The 19,977-nt window shown below is 31.7% G+C and overlaps 5 protein-coding genes and 1 long non-coding RNA gene across 10 annotated transcripts in view; 3 read left to right on the top strand and 3 right to left on the bottom strand.

Annotated features, from left to right (window-relative positions):
• The window catches only part of LOC117240381 (proteoglycan Cow), a 243,542-nt gene extending 238,137 nt beyond the window's left edge, over positions 1–5,405 (top strand). Inside the window, exons 8-10 of the mRNA XM_033506397.1 lie at positions 994–1,153; positions 2,323–2,549; positions 2,627–5,405. Coding sequence (XP_033362288.1) covers positions 994–1,153; positions 2,323–2,549; positions 2,627–2,757 — 518 coding nt within the window. The 3' untranslated portion in view covers positions 2,758–5,405. The remainder of the gene's footprint in view (positions 1–993; positions 1,154–2,322; positions 2,550–2,626) is intronic.
• LOC117240387 lies at positions 1,274–2,303 on the bottom strand. The gene is made up of 2 exons (XR_004494674.1): positions 1,412–2,303; positions 1,274–1,333 (listed from the first exon to the last, which is right to left on the bottom strand). It is a non-coding gene; the product is annotated as an uncharacterized LOC117240387 (long non-coding RNA).
• A 68-nt stretch (positions 5,406–5,473) lies between the features above and the next one.
• LOC117240382 (alcohol dehydrogenase class-3) lies at positions 5,474–7,440 on the bottom strand. The gene is made up of 7 exons (XM_033506398.1): positions 7,299–7,440; positions 6,834–7,077; positions 6,527–6,747; positions 6,244–6,460; positions 6,039–6,169; positions 5,690–5,964; positions 5,474–5,602 (listed from the first exon to the last, which is right to left on the bottom strand). Exons 1-7 carry the CDS (start codon positions 7,317–7,319, stop codon positions 5,578–5,580), a joined length of 1,134 nt encoding a protein of 377 aa, XP_033362289.1. The 5' UTR covers positions 7,320–7,440; the 3' UTR covers positions 5,474–5,577.
• A 352-nt stretch (positions 7,441–7,792) lies between these two features.
• Positions 7,793–19,339, bottom strand: LOC117240384 (phosphatidylinositol-glycan biosynthesis class F protein). Of its 4 annotated transcripts, none has more exons than XM_033506402.1 (2): positions 19,214–19,339; positions 7,793–8,988 (listed from the first exon to the last, which is right to left on the bottom strand). In XM_033506402.1, the coding sequence occupies exon 2, from the start codon at positions 8,968–8,970 to the stop codon at positions 8,272–8,274; it is 699 nt and encodes a 232-aa protein (XP_033362293.1). In that variant the 5' UTR covers positions 8,971–8,988; positions 19,214–19,339; the 3' UTR covers positions 7,793–8,271. The 4 variants fall into 4 exon arrangements, with proteins under 4 accessions (XP_033362293.1, XP_033362292.1, XP_033362291.1 ...); XM_033506401.1 differs by lacking the exon at positions 19,214–19,339 and adding an exon at positions 9,261–9,461; XM_033506400.1 differs by lacking the exon at positions 19,214–19,339 and adding an exon at positions 9,282–9,461.
• On the top strand, positions 9,458–16,596 carry LOC117240378 (E3 ubiquitin-protein ligase listerin). 2 transcript variants are annotated; one of them, XM_033506392.1, is made up of 22 exons: positions 9,458–9,502; positions 9,782–9,991; positions 10,068–10,334; positions 10,420–10,535; positions 10,621–10,975; positions 11,048–11,232; positions 11,305–11,440; positions 11,522–12,208; positions 12,279–12,483; positions 12,567–12,918; positions 12,989–13,466; positions 13,551–13,666; positions 13,742–13,895; positions 13,961–14,119; positions 14,205–14,390; positions 14,473–14,647; positions 14,719–15,055; positions 15,119–15,265; positions 15,365–15,495; positions 15,573–15,976; positions 16,073–16,240; positions 16,315–16,596. In XM_033506392.1, the coding sequence occupies exons 1-22, from the start codon at positions 9,458–9,460 to the stop codon at positions 16,372–16,374; spliced, it is 5,073 nt and encodes a 1,690-aa protein (XP_033362283.1). In that variant the 3' UTR covers positions 16,375–16,596. The 2 variants fall into 2 exon arrangements, with proteins under 2 accessions (XP_033362283.1, XP_033362282.1); XM_033506391.1 differs by having other exon boundaries at positions 13,961–14,124; positions 14,207–14,390.
• On the top strand, positions 16,799–19,808 carry LOC117240385. The gene is made up of 4 exons (XM_033506404.1): positions 16,799–16,880; positions 17,878–18,077; positions 19,237–19,380; positions 19,582–19,808. The coding sequence occupies exons 1-4, from the start codon at positions 16,874–16,876 to the stop codon at positions 19,666–19,668; spliced, it is 438 nt and encodes a 145-aa protein (XP_033362295.1). The 5' UTR covers positions 16,799–16,873; the 3' UTR covers positions 19,669–19,808.
• The last annotated feature ends 169 nt before the right edge of the window (positions 19,809–19,977 follow it).

The raw sequence follows: 19,977 nt of genomic DNA, 5'->3' as shown, positions 1-19,977 counted from the left end.
ACTGACAAGATTGTCTTATCTCGTTGACTGACGATACGTTTAACATTATTTGGAGAAACATAGTTGTCAATAGACCCGTCGAGAATGACCAAGTCTCTCGTTATAGAAACTCGACGATCGAGTTGAATATACAAGAGACTAATTGCTCCGCACGAAAAGGGTGGCCTCTGGACATTACAACGCTCACGATCCGGCGTAGTTTGGAACTGCGGGAACTGCCTCACATCACTGCACGCTATTCGACTTCGGTACAATCGCTTTCGTACCAGCACGGAATTGTCCCGTTCAAAGGAATCGCTTCCACTTCAGATCTACCGATTACTCGGCTCTATCTCCGTCGATACTGTTTCCAGTTTGTAACATCTCCATTTAATCTTATCACTGAAATCAAAGACCATTTATTTATTAGGATCTTCCATCAACTTCGTGTATCGTAGAGTTTTACTCGCTTTCGTTTCCAACTAAACACTCTTGAATGGTATTTAAATATGAAAATAGAAATCTTTAACCAATTCCTTTAAAAACTTCGAAAACTTGATAAAAGTATTCGTTATAGTAATAAATATCGTTATTCGGTAGGTTCATATTTGACATTTATTATACGTCTCACATGGTTATTCATATTGTATGCTAATCTTTTACTGAACACACGTTTGCGATAAATAACTCGTAACTTCCGTATACATTTTCAAATTGCTTTCAAATTTGACCAACGTGATCGTGCTACACCAGTCACGGCTCGCTATAGCTCTAATGAAATTTCAATATAATCCATACGACACATATATAGAATACGTCCTCTTAAGAATTCTCCATGATAAACGTTCAAACACTTGCGTGAGATAGCGTAACTGTATTCGATCGAGTTACTTTCATTTACTATAAAATACAAGTGACCAAGGTGTACCTGTAGATGCATCGATATTTATATTTCATTGGTGGCAGAGGCGCGCGGCCATCAGAATTCATATTTCATTCCCGTACCATTTCCAGGTCACTTCCCCATCGGTTGCCAGAGCGAGGTCAGGTGGATGTTCGGACACTTGGACAGTGACAACGACGGCAGACTCTCTCTTTCCGAGTTGTACGGCCTGGAACACGATCAGAACGAGCCATGTCTGAAACCGTTCCTCGACGGCTGCGACACCGACGGGTAAGAAGATGACTTCCGCCCGTGCGATTATTCCATCCACGTACCTCTCCGCCACGTTGTAATCCGTTTGTCACATCGCGGTGAATTTTTCTTCTTTCTTTGTTATTTTTTTTTTTTTTCCTTTTTACGTAATCCCGTCGTCCGTTGCTTGTAAATCATTAAACTCCGCGGATACGTGACCTGAAAAGGGAACGAAGAGAAACAGGGCGAGTTGGAGGAAAGGGAAGAAGATAGAGAAACCCTTTCAGTTTTTAATACCTTCGAGGGGCTTGACGCTCGAGCGTAATAGGTCTCGAGCGTACGTGCCTACGGAGCGGAGTGGCTAGTCGTTAAGAGGCAGACACATGGACCGTGTGTGAAACTTTCATTCCGAGTCGATTGCTTTTTACTCGCATGCAAACCGGGAAATAAGAAACGATGCCACGTTGCGTTTGTTACTCTCAAGAAGCGGAATTTCCGTTCTCTGTTGCAGAGTATGTATAGAGATTAAGTTGAGATGTTAGGGGGTTGTTATGTAGTCTCCATGAAAGGTTTCCCTCGTCATTCTGGCACGGTGAACTCTGTTACCCAGTCTGTGGATCGTCTTAAATAATTAATTCATAGTAGCTTCTTGGTGTAAGATTATTAATGAGATATATAATACATATACGGCATACATGTAACTTTCATATCTATGACGAGGACTAAATGTAATAGATCAAAGGCATTGGAGATCCAACTACCGGATGAAGGATATTAGCTGAAATGAAGATTAAATTCGGTGGCTCGATTAGTTGACTAACTAAGTGGCTATGATTAGGTGATTTAAAATCCGGATAAGATAACAGAATATCTACATAAGAAAGTAATATACTTTGATACTCTAATAAAAATTTGCATAGTTTCTTAACTTCCATAAATTTGCAATAAACATTTATCTTGTTTTCCCGTTCCCATTTAACGCGACGAAATTCTTTATTTAATTAAATTAAAAAATCAAGATTATGTGATATGTGACTCGTTATATTTGAGCTATTGTACGGTCCAAATGTAATATGTAAATTTTAAATGATTTAGCCATCGCAATCTGAGAATTAAAGTTAACAAGAATCCCTTTCTGAGATACCAATACATCACTGTACAATAATAAAGTAAAGCACCAAATATCTATCACGTTCGACAATTTCCAGAGACATCTTCGTGAATGGTCCCGAATGGTGCGGATGTTTCTCGAAGGCTGAACGTCCCTGCGCCGCTGTACGCAAGCGATCATCCCCCGACGTTGCACCTGCTTGCGATTCCCGAGGGTATTACCGAAGCACCCAGTGTCACCGTGGTCTAGGACTCTGCTGGTGCGTGGATCCTCATGGCGTGGAATTCGCTGGAACTAGAACACGTGGCAGCAAGCCAGATTGCGGTGAGTGTTCCTCGATTGCCAAGAAAAATACTTTTTCCAACGATTATTCGATTATACTTAACCTGCCGATATTTTAGACACGATCGTGAACAAGATCAGCAACGGAGGATTAAAGACAAACAGCGTGGACCTGGATGACGACGAGGATGGTGGTACAGATTCTGCTCAGGATCTTGAGGGCTCCGCCGATCAGCCGTTGGACTTCTAGACTCCTTAGAATCAACCAGTAACAACAGCAACGGGAGCAGCACCTTAACGTGATGTCGAACAGCCGGACGACATTGTTTCCCCTTGTAAAGGGGAACGGGGAACGCTCGTCCTGGTCGTCCGCTGGTTTCGAGTATCGCCGTTGTGATTGGAGGTGTCTTCAAGTGAAACAGGTCGGCGAAGGCTGCGACCCACGCGTGAGCCTAAAAAAAAGAAAACGTCAGAAAAGCAACGAACAAATACGAGGATTAACGAGATGTGACACGAGCAGCGGATACACCCTCTGGCATCGTGATTGCACTAATTCAATTGCGTCCTCTTTAGCGATTGATCATGATCCTTAACCCGGGAATGATCATTTTTCAACAATTAATTTCCCGTAGCGATTTGTTGATCGATTATTTATAGATTGAATTGAAATAAGAATACTGTGTATAAAGATCTTATTTTTCTGATATTTTTCTCGTCATTTTACGTTTACGGTTAATACAAATTAATCTGTTCGAAAACACAAGTGCCAAACGGGTTAAGAAGCTGCTGAATCAGAGAATCGTAGGAAGTTTGTACAGTGCAATAACCAAGGGGCTACATCGTGCAATGGCAATCTTGTGTGATGTTCTATTTTGATCAAAGACCACGGTAAGAGATGTCGATGTTCGACGCGATGAAAGAATCGTATCGATGATCCTTGATGAGATACGTTGTACCCTGTGTGCCCGTCGAGGTACCTCCATGCACAACTCGTCTATAAATAATATAATTATATACTATTTATGCATATACAAACTAGAGGTTTCACGAGAAAGGGAAGAAAGAGAAAGGACAGATGAAGAAGTAAGAGGAAAAGAAACTCATTCTCCATCGGATAAAATTCACATGTCCACTCCACGACGTATAGAGATTATAATACCTTTAACAAGAAGAGATACAAAAAAAGAAAAAGAAAAGAAAAAGAATGCTCTATGTAATTATGATTTCTAACCGCGCTAGATTAACGATATCTCGAATTATAATGTCTAAGCATAATATATATATATAAATATACATATAAATATATATATATAATACTGTCTATGACTTACGATAATACAGCGGACGAAGACAAGCTGGCTGAGAGAGAAAACCTGGCTGATCGTCAGCGAACGCGAAGGACTCGTCTAACACACTCTTAGAGAGATGCACAAGCTTGAAGATGTAGAATATTAAACGGAAAAAGTAATTGCATAGTCCGAATCACGAGTTTATAGGTTTAATTGAGCTCTCTCGTAATAAAGCACCTTCGCTGGTTCTTAACACAGGAAAAAACGTACGCCGACAACTAATATAGATTTCCGTCGCTACGCTTATTTATTTTCTTCACGCTAAACGATTAATCTTTCTTCACCAATTCTGTCCTTTCCTTTTTTAATTGTCTTTTCTCTCGTAGCCATCTTGCGTTGCGAGGTTTAGTGTAAGATATATTGCATAAAAAAGGATGACCTATTTCATACTCGCTAACTACTAAACCGTAGTTCAATCACGACGAGCAAATCATTTTTTAAGCACTATTTTCATGGATATAATTAATGTCTGACTTTTTCTAGGATCGATAAAGACTTGGTTTCTACTGCTGAAAAAATATTTCTTTTTTATTGCAATAATTTTACATAATTTATATTGTAACAATTGAGGATACCTAAAGAACAAACTTTCTTATAATGTTTAACAAACACGTCGTGATTTAGCTGCGTTTACTGTAATTATAAGCATTTTTACTTAACAACTTTTACTTAACGAGTGTGTGGTACACCGTAGGTACTAGAGTATAACATGTAACCCGTAGAAAACTGATCGGTGTGACTATGTGAATATGCCCTAGTATTAGATGGCAATTTACGTAGGAATAGCCAGTGCAAATTATACGTATCTCTCATCTAGAACAAACATGGAGATTGAGTTTTCAAGTTTAGGGTACACATTGTTTCGTTGTATTCGATCAAATTCGAGCCATTTAGCGCTCTGATGTATTATTGATTAGAGATACATCTACTCTGAATTTCAGTACTTATATTTTAATCAAATCTCTATTCTTTTTCCAAACATTTGATCGATGGTATATGAAATAGACAACATCATTATGAAGTATTCACACCGAAACTAAATTGTACGTTTTATTATTCTGCGTAAACTGTGAGAGTAAAGTTTTTGCATTTTAACGAATAACATAATAGGTACCGCATCACTTTGAAACATTTAAAGTAACATAAAATAAGAATTCGTAGAAACTCTCCGTGCCATTTAAACATTTGGTGTACGGGAACCTCGTCCGCGATGAATTAATTAATTAACGTGTATACTCTTTGCTATGTTGAGCGCAATTTATATTCTGCCTGAATTATTATTATACCGTCGACCTAGATTAACAAGCATATTAACTTCAAGCAAACATACATAGTTTTACCGAAAGTCTTGCATATTGTATATACATAATTATATACAATGGAAAATCATCGTCTATGATCTTCGTACCGTGATGATTTTGTAAGGTATGCACCTGATCAAAGCGTAAAGAATTTTTACTTCATTCCGGAGCTACTATTAATATTTCACCAAATTGGTATTGTACATGTGGCTGTAAGAATTCTTTATGAATAAAGATTGTTGTAGAAATCCGGAGGTTTCGATTACTTTCAACCTAAATAACTACACAGAAGTAAAAGAATGTATTTATGCAGAAATATATTATCTTTATTCATGAAAAGTATATATTACAAAATATCAAATATTTTAAGCCATAATTGAAATACAAATGATATAAAACCTAGTAAAGATTTAATCTTTTTTAATATTTGAGCACTATTCTTAAGCTGCAATTAAAAAAAATTCATATTTATTATCAAAAAATAACATCTATATTTCAAAGAACTTGTTAAACGCAGATTATTGAAACCTACCAGTTGCCTGAATGCAACAAATCGAATGCCTCATTAATCTTATCGAACGAAAGAGTATGTGTAATAAATTCATCAAGAATTAATTTTTTTGCCATGTAATCTTGCACCAAATTGGGAACACTATCTTTGGACTTCCATCCACCAAATGCAGTCCCTTTCCACACGCGTCCCGTTACCAATTGGAATGGACGAGTGCTAATTTCTTGACCAGCTGCAGCTACACCCACTATAATGGATGTGCCCCAACCCTTATGACAAGATTCCAATGCAGCTCTCTAAACATAAAAAATATGCTAAGAAAGCCACCCAGCAATTTATTAAAAATTTTGATTCAATATTTAAAACTTACCATAGTGTTCACATTACCAACACATTCAAAAGTAAAATCTAGTCCACCATCAGTTAATTCTATTAACACTTCCTGAATTGATTTGCTATAATCTTTAGGGTTAAGAAATTCAGTACATCCAAACTTTTTAGCTTGAAAGAATAAATTTTTTTTATTATTTCTCAACATTTTTCATGCAAAACTTCAATAAGTTCTTTTATCTTACCCAACTTGAATTTATTTGGATTCAGATCTATTCCAATAATACGCTTGGCACCAGCTTGCTTACAACCAAATGCAACTGCCAATCCCACTGCACCTAATCCCCATATAGCACATGAACTTCCAGGTGTTACCTTAGCAGTGTTTACAGCAGCACCATATCCAGTAGATACTCCACATCCCAACAAACATACTTTATCAAGTGGAGCAATAGGCTCAATCTGAATTATATAATGTCTTTAAATTATTTCAAGCAATTTTGAAATACCTACATAAAATAAAAGTACCTTAGCAAGAGAAATGTCTGCCACTACAGTATATTCAGAAAAAGTAGAGCAACCCATGAAATGGGCAAGGGTTTGTCCCTTGCAAGTAAATCTAGAAGTACCATCAGGCATTACACCTTTGCCTTGTGTAACGCGAATTTTGCTACATAAGTTTGTATTTGGATGTTTACAGAATTTGCATTCTTTACATTGAGGAATGTATAATGGAATCACATGGTCACCTGTAATTTATATATAATATCTCTTAGTAGTTAGTAAATATGCAATAATATATAATATAATAAATAATATAACAGTAGTACAATACCAGCTTTAAATTCGGTAACATCTTCCCCAACACTTTCAACAATACCACTGCCTTCATGACCAAGAATACAAGGAAAAACTCCTTCTGGATCTAACCCATCTAAAGTATAGGCATCAGTATGGCACAAAGCTACAGCTACAACTTTAATTCTTACTTCATGAGCTTTTGGTGGTGCAACTTCAACTTCTTCTAACGAGAGAGGCTGTTTCTCCTTCCACGCTACAGCAGCTTTACATTTGATTACCTAACATACAAAAATATTTTAATTCGTTATTTATTTGATCATAAATTACTGATCGCTATCTTTAACTTGGATAAATAGCTATCAAAGAATATGAAAAGGTATGTATAATTCTTAAAACGAAAATTATTTCAATGTAACGATTTATTGTAACAAATGAGTTACTTAGATTCAATTTAATCGTAACAATGGAACAAAACAATTTGTCAGAAAGAAATAAATACCTTTCCAGCTTTGTTCGACATTATTGTAAAATGCAATAGTTAATAAACGGTGTAAAAAGAAGCAAAAGTTGAATAAACAGTACTACGATGAATGTTAATCACACCGGTCACGATATGTTCAGCAATCAAATGAAATAAATTGAAGGTCGTTATTTTAATGCTACTGACATCTAGTGCTTGAAAATTTGTACTCTAAAATCAATACAAAGATCTATACAAAATTTTAATGCAATTTATAACTTCAAAATAATTTATAAATGTATCAAATATGTATAATAATCGTTTAATATAATTCAAATAAATTTATTCACAATCTAGCTGTAATAATTTTGTATTATCCAATATATCAACATCCTATTATATAAAAATAACGGTACAAATTTGTATGAATTTTTTAATGAAAAAATAAAATTTGTTATTAGAGGGAAGCATATTTCAAAGGTAGTATTTAGCAAAATTTGTATTTATGTAATTTATTGAACACAATATTTCAATAAAAAGTATATAACGATTTTTATTAACAAAATTTTATTCTGACAACATTTTAATCTCAAACATTATCAAATTATTACATCAGAAACATTATATAATTTGACCTAATATGACTTCTATCGGAGATAAAGCCTACTTTGTATGGTATAATTTTTATTCTGTTTAGCTGTTTCTACAACTTGTACATAGATTTATAAATCATCCTCTTAACATGTTTATCTTTCATATTGCATTGTATAAAGTAGCAAATAATTTTGGTGTCATTAATAAAGACTAAAAAATTTTTCATTGCATATCATTCAAAATGCACAATCACTCTCCAGTAGTTTCAAGTTGCTTCAAAACTATAATAATACAGAAGAGATCAATTAATTATAAACACGTCTCAATATTGAAATAAATTATTCCATGTACAAAATGTTACATTTATCAATTGGAATTTATCACTTTCAATTTTATTTATTTGCACAATCACTAATATTTATCTGTGAACTTTCTTATCTAATGCCAACATAGGTAATGTTTTTACAAGTGTAATAAAATGTGCAACTGTATAGCCAAGGAGAGCACCTAAAACACATGGAATTGGCCAAGCTTGCCATGGTCGATCCCAATCTAGTGGGATCACAATAGCACCCAACCATGTGCCTAAAAGAGTAGCTTGAATGTTTGTCTTTATAGCATCTACTAGAACATTGCCTTTCTGTGATTGTGCTCCTGTTATTATTTCTAGTGCACCATCCACTCCTAAATGCAAACTTGCAGGAACAAATGTGAGTGTAGTCAGTGTGGCAGTGAGCATAGTAGTTTCTTCATGATGCATGAATACTGGTGCACCAAACAATATGATTATAATGTAATATACAATGGATAAAAGGAAACCAGCTAACAGAAATTTGAAAATTTCTTTTAGATATCTAGACCAAGTTCTTCTAGCTCTTGAAGATGTCTTTAATTCAGTTTTTGTTATAAGCGTAGTTTCAGAGTGAAACATGGGAAACATCAATTTAATTACTTCTGCAAAAAGCAGAATCAATAGTACTGGAATGAATTTATACTTTCCCACATTATACAAATTATCATTTAACTTAAGTAATATCAGAATGCCAGGGAAGTAAATGCAAGTAAATGAACAATATAACAATAGCAACCTTTGACTCAATTTGTTTCCAACACTCATCTCCCTTATTTTCCTAACCTGTAATAGAAAATTTAAATGTATTCATGCTAAAAAATTTTCAAAATATTTTAAGTATATTTAGTAATTACTGTTTACTTAATACAATATAAAATAATCCTTCCTAATTTAATATTCGATACAATGCTAGATATACCATATATAAGATATATAATAATATACTAGATATAAATATATCATTATATTTTGTTAGATTTTTTAAATCTTTTAAAAGATTTAACGAGATTTTCATACATATTATCTTTTAATAAAATAGTACTATTAAGACGTACAAATAAATAAAAATTACGCACAATTTCAGCTTTTAATTGAATGGGAAAAAGTATATCACAATAAAAAAAAATATATTCACATGTACACAAGCATTAATAGATCAGCTGTTCCAAACGTTATACTAGTACGAAAGTGAATGCTCAAAATTTATGTGTAGTCACAATATTTCTTGTTTCTTGTTGTTCTTGTAATTATCATGGGAAAGAATAAACAAGCGCAACGAACCAAAAATAATGTAAAAGTAAGGGAAAATTTATATTTATTGAAAAGATTAATTTGTATAAAAATTTTATAGGTTAAGTTTTATTATTATAACAATTTTTCTTAATCCAAAATTATTATATTTCTATAAAAAAATTATATAGTAATAACAATTGTATAAAATCATATCTTTTTAAAATAGTTATTTAATTTTAATCATTATATCAAAATTTTTTATATTCTTTGATGCAATCCGTCAATGAAAATTTTGAATCATTATTACAAACATTTCAATATTATTGTTATTTATCATTTATAGCCATCAAACAGCAGCAGAAGTGCAGAACTCCTGGGCACTTTGATGCCAAATTTTGTTGGTTTCTCAGCTGTAAAGGATGGAGGATATGTACCTATATTACCAGGTTTAGCACTTTGCAATACAAATGAGGTTGAAATGAATAATGTTGATAATAATTTTCAAATAGTACTAAAAAAAATGAATAAGAAAGATTCAACAACAAAATGCAAGGTGACAAACAATTATCTCTATTATGTACAAAAATAAATATTGAAGACTAAAAATTTTTATTTTTGATATTTTTCAGGCATTAAAAGAATTTGCTATTTTGTGTAAAGATTCAGAAATTTCAGCTGTGGAAGGAATGTTACCATTCTGGCCACGATTGTATTGTGCCTTAGCAATTGATATAGAACACAGAGTAAGAGAAACTGTACAGTTAGCACACGCAGCTGTTGTAAAACGTGTAGGTAGGGGTATAGCAATGTATTTGAAACAGCTAGCTGGAGCTTGGTTCACTTCTCAATATGATACATATCCTCCAGCTGCATCTGCTGCTAGTAATTCATTTAATGTAAGTGACTATAATTTATTAATAATAAAAACTTGAAACTACCAAAATTAATATCTACTTTAAGGTGAATATTTTTTACATATAGGATACGTTTCCACCAAAAAAAGTTATTGATGCCATTGTGCATTGTCAACATGAAATCTTGACTTATATCTGTGATAATATTACTGTTCATAATGCCCAGACTTTATCTATACAAAAGTATGTTTCTTATGCAAATATATATTTTTTAAAAAATGTAAGAGATGTAGATTATAGGACTTATTATGTTACAATTTATTATTAGGAACCTTACTACAGAGGAAATGGAATTAAAATATCAGAGTGTGCTAATATCTAGTTTATATGGATACAGTGTTTATTTGAAGAAAGTTCCTATCCAAAAAATTGAGGATATGATTGATATTCATAATAAAATTATAAACAGCAACAAATTTTGGAAGCTAGCTAAAAATGATTCTGTCCCAGTCAAAACAGCTTTCTTTAGTGTACTAACATCAATGATTGAGAATGCTAATCTATTACTGCAAAATGAAAAAAAAAAAACTGTAACAACTATCATAAATAATCTTGATGAAACAGAACCTGCATTGTTGACGGCTGTATGGGAATCTATGCTTAGTACTATAAACAAAATAGAGGTAAATGATTATTATCTATAATGTTTTTGACATCATGAGTTTACAACATTAAATGACATATTATCTTTTCAGGACTGGTACACTGTAGTAAATATTGAGAAACTAGTATTACCGGCGTTATGGCGTGTTTTACGAAGTGGACAATGTTGCGCTAGTATTGTTTATCCAAATTTATTACCCTTTATTAGTCAATTTCCAAAACTAAATGTTGATCCTCATTACTTGTATATATCTTTCTTCAACCATATGCGACAAGGGTATTTAATTAATCAATTGAATTAAGTGTCTTAATTATTTTAAATTACTCAGCATTCATTAATTTTTTCCAGATTTTCCGTTAAAAGTGTACAAATGAGCCGTTCTGAGATGCTTGCGGTGACGACATCGTTCACCGAATGTTTGCGTTATACAGTATTTTCAAATGTTAATAATCGAAACTTATGTAATGCTCTACTCATTGAACAGGTTTTTATTTTATCCACTTATGTACTACCGTGATGATTTCTACAAAAGGAATATTTATAACTAATTGATTAATTATTTTAGCTCATACCATCATTAGAAATGTGTTTGAAAGAAAATAGTCCAATGAAACAAATATTTTTTTGTGAAATTACTCATTTAATACGATATTGGAGTAAAAATCGGCACAATGATGATTATAAACTTTATTCTTGTTTGATACAAGAATTTTGGCGAAATCTTGATATATTGTTCACTTCACTTTTAAATGCCAACGAAAAATCCGAAACATTTGATACTCCAGATACAAATAATTCTCAAATAGAATTTCTAAACATATTAAGGACAGCCCCTGAGCAGTATCGAAAAAATTTGCAGGTGAAATTTTGTAATCCGGAGGAGAATGTAACAACTCAATCTCAAATACAAAATGTGGAAAATGATACCGATATTGAATTTGTTGCTGAGCTTAATAAGTTTGTCAGTTCCCTTTGCATAAAATATTTTAACCACATTATTGGGAAACGTGAAAAACAATATGTCACATACCTAAACAAGCTTATAACTTGTTTTGAAAGTGATGAACTTTTTAAAAATTTATCCGACTTTCTTAAAACGCAAATTAATTTACTTAATTTCTGTAATGAAATTTTACAAAATTGGTTATTGGAACGATCAAAAGAAACTGAACATATAATAGAACTAATATTCAATCTTATGAAGTACATGGATCATTCTGAAAAAAACGAAATTTTAAAATCATTAATAGAGGTAAAAGATAAACATTGTTTTACGTGTTATTAAAAGGATATATATCACTGTACATTTTATTTGCTTTCAGTTTGATGATATTATAACTACAAAAAGTGTCATACAGTGCGCTTTATCTAAGAAACATAGAAATGATGTTATAGTACAGAAATGGTGTTCACAATCTAAGATTAATAGTATATTGATAGAAGTAGCAAAGGAAATTGCTTCAAGCAATTATTCAAGTAAAAATCAGAATCTTATATTGTCATCTTTTGAACCTCTAGAGGATGGTAGTAAGTTCTTGATATTTATTTAATTTGATTGCATTTTGTTAGTACAATACAGATAAATATTACATATACATATATTTTTTTAGGTTTGCTAATAAAAGAAGAAGCGGTCAATGAAATTATATCTATACTTTGCAATTCATTCTATGAAATAGATGAGATGTATCTGTTAGATTTCACCTATTTAATTTGCTGTATTGTTCCATTAGCATGCTCTCATAAGGGAACAACAGCAGGAGCAATACAAATATTAGGAACCCTTTTCGAATTGCGTTCACATAATTATTTCAGTAATAATTCTGACTACTATCTGATAGATACAATGCGAGATGTATGGACGAAAGAACTTTTGAAAACAGTTCGAGAACTTTCACGATCTGAATTTATTAATTTGACTAAAATGTTTGCGACTTCTATGTGGAAAAAGATATATAATCGGTAAGAAAATATGTTCATTATTTATAAAGTATTTTAATCCACTTTTTATAATATTTTCATTATGTTCCAGAAATGAAGAATATGATAAAGAAATATTGGTTAACATAGCCGTTGATTTTCTTGAAACTATACTTGATAGTGGAATCTTCTATGCAGAAGAAATTATTTTAACATTTTTAACAGATTCTGATATCACAACATGGATAGCTGAAACAACTGGGATAATCATATATGGTGAAGTAATAACTGGTGAACTGCATGTGTCATCTCTTGATCAAAATATACAAATTCACCAGAAATGTATGTCTATTGATTTAACCAGTAATACAATAACGGATAATACTGAGAGTTGCTTAAAATGGGCATTGTTTAATATAAATTTATTAAATAATCTATGTTTGAGATCAATTAGCAAATGTAAAACAGAAGAATCCAGTACTGAAGAATTATTGATACACAATTTGAATTTACCAGGAGCTACAAATTTATTAATTACTGTTATATATTCGATTATTTTGGGCGAACTTTACTCCAAACATTACAAATCTGTAAGTATAGTCATAGCTTGTAATATAGGAACACTTAATTTCAATAAGAAAGGAATTAATATTTCACTGAACAATTATTTTCAGACCAAATGCTATAATAATGTAAATAAAACTTTAGTGACTGTACAAGATAGTTTTAAACAATTGCAGATATATATTAATGAAGATACATTTAATGAAATTCGTGATTATATAACAATGTATGTATTTTGAATAAGTCTTTTTAATAAGAGAATTATTTTATAAAATATTACTCACTTTGATCATATTTGCAGGAATTTTTCGAAATACGGAAGTATGTTATCATATATAATATACTTTTGTTGTACAGAATTATGTCCTACCAAAGAACCTAAAGAATTATTTGAATGTTACAAAAGTAGTGACATATTTTCTCTAAATGCAGAAATAATGCTTCAAAGGCTACAGGTATTGCACTATTAATTTTAAAATTAATTTTTAATTCCATAGAGTAACAGAAAATTTTATCTTAGATTCTATCCAAATTTGAAAATTTGGATAATACCTTGTATACATGGAAGACAGACGATAATATTTCTGAATTAATACTGACAAGAACCATGTTGATTAAAGAAGAAGATATTTCGAAGTACTGTAGAATTGTGGAAAACAATCCTTCATTACCAGATGATAACATGTATTTTAACATGTGTTTTATATCATAAATGTCAAACTTCTAAAAATCAAAAATATATAACGCTTTTATGTTTCTTTTACAGTGAAATTTCTGAAATTTCCTGGGATAAATTAAATATACCTTTGGAACTTATAAGATTGTCAACAGAACTCGTAAAGAAAATTCCATCCAAATTAACATATAAACATTGGAATTTTATATTAATATCTATAATCCTATGGCCGCTTTCTGTTACTAATTCAGAACAAAATATTAATAATTTTAAGGTGCGCATCTAATTATCTATATTGTCTGAAAATAATGTATATTATAAATTTGGCTTATTTTTATTTATATTGGTATCTACAGGTATCTACAATGATAGTAGCCATTTGCCAACTTTATCACGCAGTGCAAGATTTAATTAACAAGCATGAACAGGAAAAGATAAAAGTCATGTCACCAAAGATATTAGATGAATGGAGAAATGCTCTCGTCAGTGATGCACAAAGTGGAATTGTTCGCTGTTGGATGCTTTACGCAGGTATATTTATGATTTAAATTTTAAATCATTGACTTTTTGTTTGCAATTTATAACTATATTTTGTGTTTCAGATTCGTATAATGAAAAGACAACAGCTTTGAAACCTGTCCTATTGTTGGATCACTTAGGAAAAGCTATAAAAATGGTGGATGGAAATGTAATTTTCAAAAGTTACATACCTCTCACAACAACTGTTGAGCTGGCATTGAAATTACTTCAGTCTCCCATAGCTAGTATACAATTAGGAGCATATCATATATTAAAGCACGCAGTACCAGTGCTTGTGCAACAAGACAAAGATACTGCTGAATTAGAAAATTTCAATGTAAATAGCCTGAACATTAAAAAAATGGAAAAAGTACTTCAGAATACGCAAAATATCGTAAATATCATTCTAATGGATTTCAAGTAAGTTTTCAGTTATTTCTTTATTCACAGAAAACAAACTTTTAATTTATGATATTTTCCTAGATTATGTGATACTGTGAGTTGTACTATTCAACCATACACAGATTCTTATACTTATACTGTCGGATATTTATTATCATGGGCTATCGTCCTAGAAATGTGTGCAAATGCTCATGGAGATTTACTATATCAATATGCAGAGATACTTAAGTAAATATGTTACTTATTTTCAATTGAAAATTCACTTTCAGAGATTTTATTAATTCTAATTAATATTAAGGTTTCAATACTTATATATATGTGTTTTAGGGATAATTTTTTTCCTAATTTATTAAATAACATATTTCGATTAATGCCAGTGGAAGTGCTTCAAGACAATAAGAACAAGGGTGCTAAATTAATGGAAATTTTTTCTACTGAACCATCTCTAGATTTTTTCGGTAATAATATTTAAATTGCCTTTTGCTTTTGTTATATATAACTTTTTTTTTAATATCTATTCATTTATATCTCATAGAAAGTTGGACAGAATGGAGACTTGACCATATCGTATGTTGGTTATACACGAATAGTTTAAGACATTTACCAGTGTTAGTGAGACAATGGTGGAGTACTGCTGACAGTAGAGTCAGTGCCGCCGTGGATAAGATTACAACTCACTATGTTAGTCCTATGCTTTGTCAAGAGGAACTTCTCAACAATAAATTACAAAGCATCGAAAACATGCAAGTGAAGGTACATCCAACATTCCGCGAAGTGGTAGCTTTGTATCAAATGGATGATACAAAACTGGAACTTAATATTGTATTGTCACCTAATCATCCATTGGGACCAGTTACTGTTGAACCTGGACAACACGCGGGTGGTACAGTGAATTGGAGGAATTGTCACATGCAATTGTCCATATTTCTTACACATCAAGTAATAATTTATCAACATTAGTCAATTAAATTAATTAATTAATGTTTATAAGCATAAAACAATTAAGGAAATTTGTATTTTGTTTCCTTTTTATAGAATGGCTCCGTATGGGATGGACTCACATTATGGAAAAGAAACTTAGACAAGAAGTTTGCTGGTGTAGAAGAATGTTGCATATGTTTCAGTATTTTTCATATAAACACATATCAAATACCAAAATTATCGTGTCATACATGTCGCAAGAAATTTCATACTTCATGCCTGGTAAGTTTTTAGTATCCTTAATATTTAATAAAATTTCGTATGATTAATGCCGAAATATTCACTTTGCTTTTCAGTATAAATGGTTTAGTACAAGTCAGAAGCCCACATGTCCGATTTGTAGGAATATATTTTAATCTATTATATCATTTATAAAAAATAATTTGTATTTCTGTGTAAGTAAATAAATTAATGTATGTACATAATAAAATTAATGAAAGAGATCTATTGTCAATCAATTATATAACATTGTATAAATTTTCTGCCCAATGTAAATTATGTAGAAAACCAATAAGCTTAAATTTACAGCAAATGATTCAAAAAGTTAATTCCGATTAAATCAAGCTGCCTATACATTTAATGTGTTTCATTAATCAATTGAACGTCATTTAAAATTATAAAAATGTGTACATGAAATGTTTAATACTTCATCGAAAATTATTTAATATCGATAAGAAATTTCTACCTAAGATATGATTGATCAATCTATGGTATTTTCCGCAAAGAACTGTTTCATACGGTTTAAAGAGAATGCAAATAATATAGAATGTGATAAGATTACAACTGCTTTTAATCAGGTGTAGGTAACAGATAAGCATCACTCTTTTGGAAAATTCAGTAGTATCAGGTTCAGAGATGCCAGGTAAGCTGTAATATAACTTTATACAAATCATGTCATTATATCAACTTGTTTCATTAATAGACAATAATTGTATCTCGATACAGTGTATTTCATGTTTATCCCGCCAAATGTTGTCAGTATATTGTATAATTAAACATAAGAAGAAGATGTTATATAAACATGGGTTTGTAAATAATTTATTACGAAATTATAACAAAAATACTAAAATTGCTAGTGAACGGATTCGCACTCGATCGATTAGTTATGTTTACTGAAGTTCTTGTTTAAATGGTCGTCAGCTCTTGTAAATACAAATAGCAAAGCACTTACTACCTCATGTTTACATAAAATATTTTTCTTGTTTTTAACTGTAGAATATGCTGACACCGTTTGGCAGGATAAAAATAAAATATCTTGTATATCTTCAACAGCATATTCTCTATTTGCGAAATTAAAAATTTAAACTCTTCTACTAATCCTATACTTATCGCCAATAAATTAAAAGATATCCAAATTTTAATTCTACATTCATTGTTTACATGTAACAAAAACATTCACTCAGAAATTCTGAACATTAAATAACGAAGAATAAAATAATTTCATTATAAATGCCGATATTTATCTTTTCTTTCTTTCATATTCAGATTTTTATTTTCATTTATACGTATGGGCGCCAGACACCTTTTATTTGTTCTTCTCTTATCACTTGGGAAATTGAATTCTAGGAAAGTCTTATCGAGAAATGACGATTGCTTGCAATATCGTATATGAATCATATTACGGTTACAGTCATACTATTTATATGCCCCTATCTATTTTATAATATAGCTTTTAACGTTAAACTTACCTACACTATATTTAGGTACTTAAGAAAAAGATAACTTATAGCTACGATAAGTAAATATCAGTTTTTTATTACGCAACCGATGCAAGTCAAAAGAAAATATAATTATAGATAAGAATATAAATTTGATAAAGAAAAATTATTGGTAAATTAAAAAAATTTCTTTCATCAAAGCTTATAGGTGGGTTAATCGAAGCGCAGGGCAAAATTTGCCGGAAACCGCGGTCACCGGAGGTCGTGACATAGATGGGTCAACCATCTACGTCGGCAGAGCTTTCCACGACGGTGACATGATTCCAGCGAAAGTAATCCCCGATAAAAATATCGCCTATGTCTGTCACAATGGAGAAGAACACCAGAAACATGATTTCGAAGTAAGTCAAACGCAAAACGCTACGCATCATTACATTCAAATCGTTCAGTCTTTTATAGACGACCATTCATTAATCACTAATAATTTAGAAGACCGAAAACTAAAATTAATTCCGCAAAATAAATTTATCTCGAGTGATCATCTTTAGAAAACATTAACAAAATGAGTTGAAGTTAACAAGGGAACTTGCTATAGTCTCCAAACTTTTCAATGAAGTTAAAAACATTCTTGATATTGTAAAATAATCCTTTATATGAAATTCAATTGAGAAATATATTAATATGGCGTATTAACAATTATTTCTTTTACATTCTCCTCTATCTTCCGTTATCTTCAACTATCTTAACTTTTTATTCCGAGAGTCAGCGATTGGAGGAAATTAAAAACAGCGGGAAACTGAAATTCGGTCGAGTGATTTTAATAAATAATACATTTTTCCAATGACGAACCTAATCATCCGGTGTAACCATATAATCAACCTCTTTACACACACAAACACGGAATCGAGATTTTGTGTCAAGGCGAAGTCGTTTTGCGGCACGGGATTGGAATACGGTTTATACGATCTGCATCATCCTTTAGCTAGTTTGTGCGATTACGAATTACGCGGTTGCCTTGGATCTTGAAAAGCTAAAACTAACAATTCGTTACTTGCATTTCTCATGTAATCATCTTTCTTTCATTTAAATGGCTTACTACCTTACGTTTTCACTCGTCTGTCCGCGCAAGGCAGAACATCTCATGAATCATAACAGATCATTCAAACTCTTCATCAAATATTTTGCATTCCAGATAGGAAGTTATTTTGAATAATCGCCTAAGGAGCTTATTATCATCCAATCCATGGAGAAATATAAAATACTGTCAAAGTATTCAGATAATCGAGTCGCACAAAAATCAGACTGTAACTCCATCGAAGTTAATCGTTCGATTACTGAAAAATTACATTATTATGTACATTAATTATGTATATTCTGATATTTTATAACTGAGAAACTTTCGGAAAATAGAATTGATCAACTGAACATTTACACCACTCAATTATTGTGTTTCCAATGTGATATTTAAATTTAACAATTGTATTTAGTGACTTATGAAAAAAGATTGTTCAGATAAGATTTTAATAAAATTTATTACCGATCGATTTTTATTTTCTGTAGGTTTTGTGCAAAGGAGAATTCGAATGGGAGTTCTCCTCCAACGGAGCAATCCCAGGCGACGCGGTGATCGCAGGACAGACCTCCGATGGAGAACCTCTGTATGTTGGCCGTGTTCTCCATAATGGATCCCAAACAGTTGGCAAGGTCGGAGTTTACTGTTCCTATAACCGTACAGAAAATTTATATTCCTAATGTAACATTGATCTTAATTAAGATTGATCAGTGTCACATAGAAAAGAAAGAGTACAAGAAAAAACATGACGCTAGATCTAATAGAACAAAATACCTTGAATTTGAAAGGACGTTTAAAAATGAGACTATTAATGAAAATATTGTTTCCTACAGGTTCAACCTAGCCATGGATGCTTATACATCCCCTTCGACGGCGAGGAATTGTCTTTCAAAGACTACGAAGTGCTCGTAATTCATTGAGTATAATAAAACTAAGGTTGTCAGTTCTTATTAATGGGAATAGCATTCTTTATATGATATGCCACATAATATGCCATTTTTATTGAAATTGTACACATTAATCATCTCTCAGAATAAATAAATTATTACCTGTTCTCTTTCACAATCTTTGATTTGCTGTAAAATCTCCCTTATCCAAACCACACGAATTTGAAAATAATGTAAAATTGAAATGTAGTCGATAAGATAAGAATGGTGATACTAATTATTTGTTAAATATCGTATCTAAATGTGAAGTAATTCATTCTGACTTATCGAAAGATATTAATC

Source organism: Bombus vosnesenskii, unplaced genomic scaffold (genome assembly GCF_011952255.1).
Source record: "Bombus vosnesenskii isolate JDL3184/JDL3185 unplaced genomic scaffold, Bvos_JDL3184-5_v1.1 scf7180000014621, whole genome shotgun sequence".
Classification (NCBI taxonomy): Eukaryota; Metazoa; Arthropoda; class Insecta; order Hymenoptera; family Apidae; genus Bombus; species Bombus vosnesenskii.
Note: the sequence above shows the minus strand (reverse complement) of the source record. Positions and strands in the feature narration are given on the sequence as shown.

Coding starts and splice junctions, on each gene's coding strand:
- LOC117240382 (XM_033506398.1), bottom strand. CDS start 7,319: ATGTCGAACAAAGCTGGAAAG. Junction 6,461..6,526: donor CAGACATTTCTCTTGCTAAG/GTACTTTTATTT, acceptor TATATAATTCAG/ATTGAGCCTATTGCTCCACT. Junction 5,603..5,689: donor TTGTTGCATTCAGGCAACTG/GTAGGTTTCAAT, acceptor TTTTAATTGCAG/CTTAAGAATAGTGCTCAAAT.
- LOC117240384 (XM_033506402.1), bottom strand. CDS start 8,970: ATGAGTGTTGGAAACAAATTGAGTCAAAGGTTGCTATTGTTATATTGT.
- LOC117240378 (XM_033506391.1), top strand. CDS start 9,458: ATGGGAAAGAATAAACAAGCGCAACGAACCAAAAATAATGTAAAA. Junction 9,503..9,781: donor GAACCAAAAATAATGTAAAA/GTAAGGGAAAAT, acceptor TATCATTTATAG/CCATCAAACAGCAGCAGAAG. Junction 12,209..12,278: donor TTTTAAAATCATTAATAGAG/GTAAAAGATAAA, acceptor ATTTGCTTTCAG/TTTGATGATATTATAACTAC.
- LOC117240385 (XM_033506404.1), top strand. Junction 18,078..19,236: donor ACCAGAAACATGATTTCGAA/GTAAGTCAAACG, acceptor TATTTTCTGTAG/GTTTTGTGCAAAGGAGAATT. Junction 19,381..19,581: donor GATCCCAAACAGTTGGCAAG/GTCGGAGTTTAC, acceptor TGTTTCCTACAG/GTTCAACCTAGCCATGGATG.